The 13,648-nt window shown below is 35.6% G+C and overlaps 1 protein-coding gene across 2 annotated transcripts in view; it reads right to left on the bottom strand.

Moving 5' to 3' along the window:
* The window catches only part of LOC149792216 (DNA topoisomerase 2-binding protein 1-like), a 167,301-nt gene that overhangs the window by 109,136 nt on the left and 44,517 nt on the right, over nt 1-13,648 (bottom strand). For both annotated transcript variants that reach the window (XM_089970739.1, XM_089970741.1), the window contains exons 13-15: nt 13,461-13,550; nt 6,836-6,958; nt 5,285-5,445 (exon numbers count right to left, since the gene is read on the bottom strand). In XM_089970739.1, coding sequence (XP_089826865.1) covers nt 5,285-5,445; nt 6,836-6,958; nt 13,461-13,550 — 374 coding nt within the window. The remainder of the gene's footprint in view (nt 1-5,284; nt 5,446-6,835; nt 6,959-13,460; nt 13,551-13,648) is intronic.

Here is a 13,648-nt window from a genome sequence, read left to right as displayed (position 1 = left end):
GTAGCATCATGGTTACACATGGATTGTTCAGTAGGGTTGTAGCATCATGGTTACACATGGAGTGTTCAGTAGTGTTGTAGCATCATGGTTACACATGGAGTATTCAGTAGTGTTGTAGCATCATGGTTACACATGGAAAATTCAGTACTGCTGTAGCACCATGGTTAAACATGGATTGTTCAGTAGTGTTGTAGCATGGTTACACATGAAGTGTTCAGTAATGCTGTAGCATCGTGGTTACAGATGGAATATTCAGTAGGGTTATAGCATCATGGTTACACATGGTGTTCAGTAGTGTTGTAGCATCATGGTTACACATGGATTGTTCAGTAGGGTTGTAGCATCATGGTTACACATGGAGTGTTCAGTAGTGTTGTAGCATCATGGTTACACATGGAGTATTCAGTAGTGTTGTAGCATCATGGTTACACATGGTGTTCAGTAGTGCTGTAGCATCATGGTTAGACAGGGAGTGTTCAGTAGTGTTGTAGCAGAATGGTTAGTCAGAGTGTAGTACTGTAGTGACATCCTCGTTAGACAGGGACTGTTAAATAATGTTGTAGCATTATGGTTAGAGATTGAGTGCTAAGTAGTGTTGTCATATCATGACTAGACATGAAGTGTTGTAGTATCATGGTCATGGACTGTTTAGTAGTGTAGTAACATCCTTGTAGACATGGGGTGTTGAATAGCATCATGGTTAGACATGGAATACTAAACCAAGTTGAATGCATCACGGTTAGACAGTGTTGAGCAGTGTTGTATCATCATGGTTAGACACAGGGCATTAGGTGGTGTTGTCAGCATCATTGTTAGGCATGGAGTGCAAATAAAGTAGTGTTGCAGTGTGTGTGATTTGAATTGTTAGTGTAGCTGTAACAATTTTTCAGTCATATTGCTATGATATCTGCAGTGTGGCAGTTTATAGTGATGTCCAGCACTAGGGCATCATGTCACAGTCATATTATCCTGACACCAGGCCGACCAGTCCTAACACTAACATCTTCATGCTGTGCACCTAACAAGGAAGCTGTTAGTACCATTTTTATAAGTCTTTGGTATGACTCAGCTGGGATTCGAACCTGCAACCTTCCGAATCCAAGGTGGACCCTCTAACCACTAGGCCACTAGAGCAGTGAGTGGTGTTGCAGAATCATGGTTAGACATGGAGTAAACCTGACTACTCAAAAAAGACCTTCTCTGTAAGGTAGTTCAAATTTTTCTGCAAGTTAGGCCAATATTCTGCGAAGTATAATTAAAAATCATTTACTGCTATTGCTGACTTGGAAAACGTATCGCTGTTGTCAACTTGGAAAACACTTGGCATGTAATAGTTCAGACATGTGATCTAATTCCCATGCAGTGAAAGCAAGCATTATGTTCAACTAAAATTTCTGTAAAGAAGTACACACAGACCTAAATTATCTCCTGTACAGTTTCAGAAACTGCAGTTCCAACCCGAAGGAGTTCAATGGCTTCTTGCTAGATCTTTTAACTTGATGCTATCTTTGGTCTTTAAATCTTCTCATCTCTCCATTTATCTGTACCTTAGCATTATATCTATGACCAGTTGTATGTACTCAAGCATTATATCTACTATCAGTTAATTGCACTCAAGCATTGTATCTACTACCAGTTGTTGGTACTCAATCATTATATCTTCAAACAGTTGTTTGCAGGGCCATAGAGAGCGGTCACAGACCCTGGGGAAAGAAACACCAGGCCTCTCTAGTTCTTGTTAAAAAAAAAAAATCTTTAATAAATTAAAGTATTGTTTGGCCTGGGCCCACTTACAGGCCTGGGTCCCAGGGATATATCCTCGGTTGCCCCCCCCCCCATTGTCAGCTCTGACTGTTTGTACTCAAGCATTATATCTACTACCAGTTGTTTGTACTCCAGCATTATAACAACTACCAGGTGTTTGTAATCTACCATATCTACTACCAGCTGTTTGTACTCAAGCATGATATCTACTACCAGCTGTTTGTACTCAAGCATGATATTTACTACCAGCTGTTTGTACTCAAGCATGATATCTACTACCAGTTGTTTGTACTCCAGCATTATAACAACTACCAGGTGTTTGTAATCTAGCATGATATCTACTACCAGCTGTTTGTACTCAAGCATGATATCTACTACCAGTTGTTTGTACTCAAGCATGATATCTATAACCAGTTGTTTGTACTCAAGCACGATATCTATAACCAGTTGTTTGTGCTCAAGCATTATATCTACTACCAGTTGTTTGTACTCCAGAATTATAACAACTACCAGGTGTTTGTACTCAAGCATGATATCTATAACCAGTTGTTTGTGCTCAAGCATTATATCTACAACCAGTTGTTTGTACTCCAGAATTATATCAACTACCAGGTGTTTGTACCCTGGCATCATATCCATTACCAGGTGTTTGTACCCTGGTATCATATATATCTACTATCATGTGTTTGCACTCTATCATTATATCTACAACCAAATGTTTGCAATGTAGCATTATATCAGCTACCAAGTGTGTGTGTACTCTATCTACTACTATATTTTTGTGCTGTAGCATTATGTCTACCACCATGCATTAGAACTGTAATATTGTATCTACTACCATGATATCACTATTATCTGTGGTATCTATTTTTATGGATTTTGTAGTTGCTACAATTTTAAATACCCAACATAAAAATCTGCTTGCAAGAAATACAGTCTCTATCAAAGGAATATCCAAAGATTTAATGAACAACAAACTGTAACTGAATGTAAAGCAAGACCCAAGTGGGCATGATTGCAGTCACCTGGCTTACATTACTTCACTAAGAACAATTTAGGACTGTAAGCGCACAACCTAAACTATCTCCGAAAATTGACCTTATGCTGATTTAAAGAGGATCGCAAATTGACAATTTAATAATGAATTTACTCACTGAATAAACTGACGATTTAATAATGAATTTACTCATTGAATAATGTCCTGCTTTTGCTTTTTCTATATCTTATTCCATAAATGTAATATTAAATCATTATTCATCTGAGATTCTTTTCATCACATAATTTTTACTGCAGTTCAAAATTACTTAGAGAGAAAGAAAAATGAATAATTTTGTTCATTCTGACTGAGACATTGCACCTTTCATACACTGTACGTAAATATATAGTCCCAAATGAAGTGGAACTAGTACTACCGATTAAAAGTTGATGATATTTTTAAAAAATTATACATAAAAAAGAAAAAGGGTCCTTCAAAATCAACAGAACATTTTATAGACAAAATCATTTTTCAACAAAGAATGTCCAATGTGTGTGATGTCATGTTTTTTTTAATTCAGCACCAGTTAGAGTTCAGTAGATGATCCATGTTTAGCCTAATGTGTCTTTCACAACTAATTATTTTTTACACTGTAGCAATATTCATGTGAAAGGAGGAGTATCAGATGCAGAAATTTTCATATTTACAGTAATGTGACTGGATATATTCATTATTTGATCTGGAACAACAGACTACAGAAGACATAAATAAGTTTAATTTAGAGTCAGTGGTTGCAAAACATTCTTTTCATTTGGAGACCAGTTTATGTCTACAGTCTTCTGTAAACAGAGGTGAGTTTATTTACTTCTACAAGTTAACATTTAAACCTTTCTTGTATATAGGATGAATTCCATGTTACAGGTATAACAATCGCCATTCAAACCCACCCCACACACAAGCTATCAACTGAAAAATACCCTTAGTTGATGATTTTGTTCTTGTCTTTGGCTTTTTCGCTACTTTTTCTATAATGATATGTTATACATAACACGATGCTGTGTGGGTAAATTGGATCAGACCATTTTTTCCATAATTTCCTTTCATGACTAGAGTCAAAAAATGGCTGCCAAAATGTTCATAATGAAAACCAAAAGCTAAAAAAAAGTTTTTCCACAAATTGCAGCTATCAGTCAAGAGAATACTACACAATAATTTCATGGGCTTGTCAGGAAAAATCAGAATACTGCACAAGAATTTCGTGGACTTGTCGGGAAAAATCAGAATCACATTAAGTGATATTTAACACGCTGTCATATCAAAATTATGAAACAGGAATGTGATAATGTGATAATATGTAATATACTACCGTCTGATAACAATTATTTCCAAACACAAGCAAAATTAATATGCCAAATCTCTTGTTTAAAATAAAAAGTCAGCCCAGATCATTAAAAGCTAAGTTTACTCACGAAACTTTCATTTATGAGCACAGGGATTCTTTTCAAGGCTGAAAAATGGCATTAAACCGTACAACGTCATTTATTGGAATCCTTTCGTTATATTATTTTTGTTCATTTTGATAAATGGTTCTGATGAAATGTAAAAATCATGTTTTCCAAAATTAAGTTTCAAAATCAGGTTCATTTTTTTGGGTCAAGGAAAACACTTGGTAAACCCAAACCAGTGATTTTCAGCAGTCAATACTATGAGTTATTTCCCTTGCATTTCTTTAGCGACAGACAGTATGTAAATAGAGAAACCAAATGATTACATACCATGCAAATTTAGAATTATGTCCAGCTGTGTTCAATTTCATTAACATAATGATTTAACTTAAAACAAAACCCACCTGATATCTTGATGTGAGCTGATTAAGTTTAAATTAAAAAATTGATCAGAAATGGTCAGTTATCCAATAAGATACAAAATCATCTCATCCGAATGCATTGATCTTGATCAAAATTGTACCCATTTAAGTTCTTGATGATTCAAGCCTGTTTTTGATGATATATACCCATATTCCAAGTCGGATTGAACTGAAGTAGAAATATGGTCTCCAGAGTGGAAAAAACAAGCAATGGTTGATGGAAAACTGATGCAGGCATTACCATAAGCTCACCTGGCCCTAAAGCATAAGAATGTGATCAACTGCTACACCACTATAAAACACATCATGACAGACATGAAGACAAGTGTTCCACTTCAGTGTCTCATGTCTATCCAACTTGTAAAAACATAGTTTATGCCACTTCAGTGTCTCACGTCTATCCAACTTGTAAAAACATAGTTTATGCCACTTCAGTGTCTCATGTCTATCCAACTTGTAAAAACATAGTTTATGCCACTTCAGTGTCTCACGTTTATCCAACCTGTAAAAACATTATTTATACCACTTCAGTGTCTCACCTCTATCCAACTTGTTAAAACATTGTTCATGCCACTTCAGTGTCTCACTTCTATCAACTTGTAACAACACTGTTTATGCCATGACTGCTAACAATGGTGAGACAAGAAATGGAACCATAGTTAGCTACCAGAACTCACATTTTGGTTGGACAAGATATTGACTCATTATGTCTTCCATCTCTGCTGCTTCTTCTTCGAGTTCTTGCTTCTCTTCATCCTTTGAGGAATGACCTTTAGGGATGTCTAAATCAGAGGATGCTCCCTTAGAGGTCAGTCTGGGCTTGGACATATGTGTGTCCCTGAAATAACAATATGCACATGGCCAAATGATGATCATAATTTTGAACAAGTTTAATAACAATCCTTCAAAACTGGTTGTATTCACAGGCTGTATCATACACCACATTAAACTACAAGACAGAAAAGTTCAATAGCTTTAATAAAAATTTTGGGAGCAAAGTGATTTGATGACAGGCACATCTCCTAGTGACAACCACAGTATTTACCAAGTTACAATGAAATGCATCAAACACTATGAATAGTTGTGCTAAAAAGAATGTGTTATACTTTGTTTAAATCTCCAACATAAAACTGGTAATAACTCAAACAAAAATTACAGGAGCACAGAAATGGTTGATACATGCTTCATGACAATCCATCAAAGCAGCGGGACTAGCTACATTAAGCAACTTGACATTTGTTGACATGCACATCTCCAGGTGACAACTGTAATTTTCACCAAGTTTTATTGCAAGCCTTACAAATCTGTGTGACTAACCATGCTAACAAGTGCTGGACAGAAGGACAGGATGACAAATGTATGGATGCAATGATAGGTATTACAGACAGAAGGATGAATGGATGGATAGACAGTGATTGGTATTATAGACAGAAGGATGAATGGATGGATAGGCACAATGATTGGTATTATAGACAGAAGGATGAATGGATGGATAGGCACAATGATTGGTATCATAGACAGAAGGATGAATGGATGGATAGGCACAATGATCGGTATTACACATAGAAGGATGAATGAATGGATAGGCACAGTGACTGGTATTATAGACAGGAGGATGAATGGATGGATAGTCACAATGATTGGTATTACACACACAGAAGGATGAATGAATGGATAGACACAGTGACTGGTATTATAGACAGAAGGATGAATAGATGATAGGCACAATGATTGGTATTACACACAGAAGGATGAATGAATGGATAGACACAGTGACTAGTATTATAGACAGATGGATGAATGGATGGATACGCACAATGACTGGTATTACACACAGAAGGGTGAATGGATGGATAGATACAGTGACTGGTATTATAGACAGAAGGATGAATGGATGGATAGGCACAATGATCGGTATTACACACAGAAGGATGAATGAATGGATAGACACAGTGACTAGTATTATAGACAGATGGATGAATGGATAGATAGGCACAGTGACTGGTATTATAGACAGAAGGAGGCATAGATGGATAGGCACAATGATTGATATTATAGACAGAAGGATGAATGGATGGATAGAAACAATGATTGGTATTATATTGTCATCCACATCATCACTCGTTATCAACCTAATCATCACCATCCATTATAATCGTCATTATTTCCAACTTGATTTTATGTTAACAGCCAAACAGCTGATAGCAAACCAGAACAGAAATTCTTACCTTTGTAATTTTGGTGAAGTTGGATTCAGGGAAGGCAACTCAGGACTGACATAATCTATTTCAATGAGGTGCTGTCGTTGTTTAAAACAGTCGATTAACCATTGGGCTGTCACAGCATGTGGTCTAGAATTATGTTGCAAAAAGAAATCTCAACAGATTTTCAATATCATTTTTGACTGATTTCGTATCAAATCATATAATTCCATCTAGTTTACATATAACAAGACAAATAAAAGTAGGTAAATTAATATGTGAATCAAGACACTTATTATTGTTTCAGGATTGAGACAGGATGACAATTTTTTCCACAAATAAATCACACAAGCACACACAAGAAGGAAGATAATTAATGTGAACTGAGTGCTTTTCAAGATTGATGTATCTCATTCGAAGAAAATATTTGCCCATAATAAGCAATGTTTCACAAAAATGATACAACAGTGCACCAGACACTTTCGTAGCATGTACATATCTCTGCAGGTTTTCTAATCTGAAAAAATGTTAGTTATGAGAAGTAACTGCTCAGTCAGGGTTGTACCAATGACTGATTAAACTGGGGTCCACCAAAAAGAACTATTTCAGGAAAAAATATGTGGATCCATTCCAAGTTTTCTGGGTCCATGGAAACATGTTAGTCTGAAACACTGGAAGCTGGATTCAATGGCAATATTACATTCAGCATTCTCAAAGGTCCAGGTTAAGCTGGGAATCAATCTTCAGCCTCCTGAATAGACAGGTAACAATAAATATCTTCCACTGCACTTTCAAGAAAATAATTGAACCTTTTATGTCATTGCCAGATTTAATCTTCATTTTGATTGTGATGCAATAAATAAGCTGATGGAATTTAAACTCTTTCCAAAAAAGCTCAAGTTGCATTAATGTATATAATCACCATTTACAGAGCTCACCTCTTCTAAGGCCATTGTAAACATGAACTATTGCATATTTTCACATTAAAATGTGACATAGCATAAAATACATCAGATACAAAAATTCTTTTCTTATTACACAGAAGTAGAGGTACAAGAATGAGTTCATAAAAACCACAAATTATTCTTTATAAATTTTTAAAATTTGATTTAAAAGCTGTGTTCATTGTCCATTCCATCTGCAGAAGCATGCTTTTACTGGGAGAAAGCCACAGGTTTTGAGCAACCTGACGGAACAGCAACCATGACAACTACTGCAAGCATAATTCATCTGTAATTATCTTCATTAGACAAAACAGACGAGTCTGCATTAATATGCAATGACCTCACTATCAGAATTAGTTGAGATCTTAATGATACAGGCACAAGTCTGATCAAAACTGGATTAGAAATGCAACCTCCAGAGTGTTAAGTAGCTCAACCAGTCAGATAAACGCAGTTAAAAATGCCTGTACTCCCATTAAGACCAAGTTGTTAATCCCCACCAGCTGTAGAGATGTAATTGATATATCCAATAAAGTTCTCTATCTTTCTTAAAACATAGTGCTACTAGAGAGCTCTGGATCAAATAGTGCTACTAGAGAGCTCTGGATCAAATAGTGCTACTAGAGAGCTCTGGGTCAAATAGTGCTACTAGAGAGCTCTGGATTAAATAGTGCTACTAGAGAGCTCTGGATCAGATTTAATAATTTCTATTATCTGATATTTAACACAATCTATGTTGTGGTCAGACAAATTAAAATGTTTAGACACCTGGCAATCTTTATGGTTACAGATATCCCTCAAGTACTCTTTTATTCTCACTTGGAATTCACTTTTAGTCTCACTTGGAATTCGCTTTTAGTCTCATCTGGAATTCACTTTTAGTCTCACTTGGAATTCACTTTTAGTCTCTTGGAATTCACTTTTAGTCTCACTTGGAATTCACTTTTAGTCTCTTGGAATTCACTTTTTGTCTCACTTGGAATTCACTTTTAGTCTCACTTGAAATTCACTTTTTAGTCTCACATATTATGTTTCGTGCAGGTGAGTAAATAGATGACATTGCATGTGGCATAGTGTCTTCTTAGTTTTGATTTATCTTGGAGATTAGTAAATGAACTTCAAAAGATTTTAGATTTACCCATTTTACTGCAGAAACTGCAAATAATGGTCTAACAATCTAATACATTGTTTGCTAAATTTTTTCCAGTAAGGCCAGGATGTTTGCTAGAAAACTTAGCTCTTATTAATTGGTTATTGAATTTATAACCAATCCTCTGTGCAAATATTGGCTGATCTTGAAAAATCTCTGGTAGACTCAATTTGGCAATAGGCCAGAGATTTTTAATTGCATGTTCGAGGAAATAATTATCTTTATCATATGTGAAGACAGCTGGTATTACACTGCAATGTACTGAGATTTTTAAAATCAGTTTTAGTAATTCTAAATGATCCAGCCATATTGCTTTTTGAAGAATCATAGTAGGATAGCCCCTTCTTTCATAAAATTGAATAATTTTGGAGGCATGTTTTTCAAAGTCCGATTGTTTACAGATTCGACTAATTCTTAATAATTGACTAAATGGACTGGATTTGTTTTACGGTGGTATGGATGGTAGGAATCATAATGTAGATAACAATGTTTATCCATAGGTTTACAGTATAAAATAAATATTATTATTTTCTGTAGTATATATGAATGTGATTTTGTCCTTAGAATAGTCCTAACAGTTTTATGATAAATGTTACAGCATGAGTGGAATTTATTTAAATCCATCTCAGAACCAATCCATATAAAAAATATCATCAATAAACCTTTAGATAAGTGTAAGGTTTATAAGATGCTGATTTTAGAATTTTCCAGTCAAGCTCAGCCATAAAAAATTGGCATATGATGGGACTATTTTAGTTCCCATTGCAGTTCCACCAATTAGTAGGTTATGGGTGTCGTTGAAAGTAAAGTTGTTGCGATGCAATACCATTTTTAATAAAGAAAAGATACTAGGGTTAGAGAGACGATAATTCGGTTTATTTAAAGCTAGAGTTCTAGCTACTGAAGTCAAACCTTCATGATTTGGTATATTGGTGTAGAGGTGACTGACTGTGACAAAGAAGAATTCATCAGGTAAATTTTTAGCTTGACAAGTCAAGATCACACACATTGGTATCAGAGTATCTTGCAGTGACTGCAGTAAAATTTTCAAAACAAACGAAGATCAATTTCATCATAAACTGAACTGCTCTTTGTCTAGGAACTCCACAAAAAATCAAAAAGGTTACATCTGAAAGAATCTGAATAATTGATGAACACTGATGACTGATACTAACAGGAGTTTGCAAGAACAGTTTGTTACTGATGTTGTTGTTGTTGTAGGGTTTAACGCCATTTTTCAGCACATGATAGGCTATACATGGCGGCCAGTATTAATGGTGGAGGAAGAAATCGGGAAAACCCCCGGAAAGAACCACTGATCCATGAGAAGCTACTGGCAAGCTTTCTCACATATCCACGTTGGCTGAATCCGAGACTCGAATCCACGCAGACAGAGGCAAGATGGCAGTGATCCGTAACGGTGAGCGCTTTAGACCACTCAGGGCCCTGTTTGTTACTGAGGACCCTTGAAGCCAATCAATGGACTGGACTACCAACAAATGAACAAACCCAATTATTACATACAGGATTAATAAGTCAAATTAATCGAGAAAATAACTTCAAATTGGGTGGTTACTCAAGACATCCTGACACAAGAACATATTAATATAGAACATGAAAGTGGAACTATGTTACAGTTGGGTGAAAATATACACCAACCACATGTAAACCCAGAACCTCATTATTCCACAAGGACTTATAATCAATAATCAATCTGACACTCCTGGAGACTTCACTTCGACCAATGATCTAAAGCATGGCATTATTATGTTTAGCATTACAGAAATTAACTCGGTGGTATCATAATAAGAATTAAGTTTCTGTAAATCAAAATAAAATTCATTGGCGTTTGCTTTATTTCATATTTCCCCTATGCATCCAAAACCCAGCTACGAGATAATGGTTTATTTCGGAACCTGGATGGCACAACTGTAAGTCACAACAATACTAGCCACATGACTTTACAAATACCTATATCGACGTCACTGGGGTACATAAATCTCACAACGACATAACAAAGTGATCAGTTGAACAAAAATATCAACCAGTATTATTCCCTCTGATGAGTTACAATAGTAATGAAATCAGTCAGGGATGGGGTGACTAAGACACCCCAGCAGATGGAGAGTTCACTTCCGCATCCAAACAGTCATCATCTTCAATGAGATAAATGCATTCTCCAGTGGTAAGAAGCTCAACCAAAATGATGCATAACTCCTTAGCATGGAGGGATCTCACTAATTATCAAAACTGACAGATCTTGATGATGTAAACATATAGTCCAACACTGATCAAAAATCAGATTAGAAATATGGTCTCTAGAGTTGTAAGAAAGTTAACCAATCAACTACAAGATAAACTCACTTATATGGATGGATCTCATGCATTATCTAACTTGTAAGAGATTTAGATGATATAAACCAATATTCCGATTTTTATTCAAACTGGATCAGAAATATGACACTAGAGTGGTAACAGCCAATTAATGACAGACAGATGCATGGCAGATGCAATGTCATACCATAGCCTCACTTGACCTCATGGCAAGGTGAGCTAAAACCTAAGTTGTCATAAGCAAAATGAATTTTTTTGTGTGCCTAAGCCATTAAAATATTAAATGCTGGTCAGTGACCATCTTGCTTATATGGGTTTGGTACTAGTCAAAATGCATATAATCATCTAGTTTGATTATTACAGCATGAATGACTGAAACACAAGATTTAACCGAAGTCATTGAAAAGTGAAATATGGGCCTCAATGTCCTACTTTGTGATGAGGGTGCAGTACTCAAGATGCATCCCCTTATTGTTTCATCATTTTAGATATAAGAATAGTCCAGTAAAGTGTGAAATGTAGATCACAGTGTCCTTTTTGTTGTATGGGTGCAGTACCTGTAGTTATGTACGCAATCATCTAATTTAATTATTCCAGCATGAACAGTTAAAACAAGATTTAACCATGGTTTGTGCAGAGTGACATATTAGTCACTATATCCTACTTTTGTGATGAGGGTGTAGTACTCATCTGTCCCACAACATGTTTACAATTCCAGATATAACAGTATGCGTAAAGGGTACAACAACACAACATTTAACTACAATCAGTGAAACCTAAAATATAAGTCACAGTGATCTAGTTTTATAATGAAGATGTAGTGCTCAATAGCATGTCTTAAAATTCCATGATTTCAGGTATAACAGTATGGCTACAAGGTGCAAAAATCTCTGATAAATGCAAAAACTTTACCTAGAAAATGCAAATAGTGTACATGTACCAAGTTATCCCCCTCCCCTTGGGGCAAGTACAATGAAACTCATTCCAGACTAGTCCCTAGAACCTAGGATGAAAGACTGGTACAGGTATGATGATGTTTTATGTGTATGCTTGTGTAAAGCTGGAAAACATAATTAAAAGTTTGATGCATCGACAATAAACATTATGTTCAACTGAAAAGTTTGTAAAGTTGGCATAGACTTTATTTACCACTAGTATAGTTGCACAAACTCTAGTTCCAAACCCTATGCAGCTCAATGGCTTGTTGCTAGCTCTCAACTTGACATAATTCTTGGAAATACTTTTCCATTTCATATAACGATGGCAATCATATCTCCCGCCACCAGACATTCTCAAATTTGCATGCGATGTACAATACACGTAATTGTGTCCTTTCCAGCATTTATTCACAAGAATCTGAATAATCCTTTTTATTCTTCCGTGTTGATTATTAACACTCTTCTAGAAGCTTATTTTCTTTTTCGTCTTAAACATGCATCGCTTTCTGGATGCATTTTTAACAATTCTATAATCAACAGTTTGATCATGCAGATGCTTCGCATGAACAAATAGATGCAGTTTAAAGCGCATGGAGTGCTGCTGTAAAGTTAGTCTGGTTCCCTGACTAAATTTACTAATTCTAAGATGAAACCCGGATCGAAATAAAACATGGATGAACCAATTATCTGGATTTTTCAGCAAAGGTAATTTTTCTGTAGTTTTTGCCAGTATGCCGCAAGTTCGTATTGTAAAGGTAATGTTCACAAGACATACGACAAAATCGTAAGAGTTGGCAGGTCTGGTATAATAATAAGAAGAGTAAGACAACAGCATGATTGGTAGAAACCAGGATAAGAATGTTTAATACTATATCACATTTCATGAGCAAAAGTTACAGAGAAATGAAGCAGAATGTACATAATACACCCAAACATGAAAATTAAATCACTGCAACCTACTTTTGCTAGTGACGAGTGGTACTTCTCAAGATGGATACAACAATTATATTTGATGACTACATGAAGCAGTTTAATAAAAATAGAGCTAAGCAAAGGACTTGTTAAATAGTATTGAAATTAAACCAATGTGACCTGACTTTGCTAAATGTGAGTAGAAGTCCTTAAGATGAATGCACCCATCAAGTTTTATCATTTATATACAACAAAATTAAAGACATTACGATGGATGCAAAATGTAATATTAATGACAGGAACAAGAACAATACGGATACCATCAGAATGTTAACTTCACAGGTATCACCATGACATGACTGGATGTGACTTACCTGGTACTAAGACTTTTCAGTTGCTCTATGTCTTTGCTTATCTTCTCTCCAATCACAACATGAGTCAGATTCTCATTGATCTGACTGAACCTGCAAAAACCATTACAGACACAATTGAGACACAAAACCAACAACAGAGAAACAGCTCCAAACACAACAGAGAAAGACATCAACAAAGTGAACAGTGT

Source organism: Sinohyriopsis cumingii, chromosome 9, assembly GCF_028554795.1.
Source record: "Sinohyriopsis cumingii isolate HCF-2022 chromosome 9, ASM2855479v2, whole genome shotgun sequence".
NCBI lineage: Eukaryota > Metazoa > Mollusca > Bivalvia > Unionida > Unionidae > Sinohyriopsis > Sinohyriopsis cumingii.
Note: the sequence above shows the minus strand (reverse complement) of the source record. Positions and strands in the feature narration are given on the sequence as shown.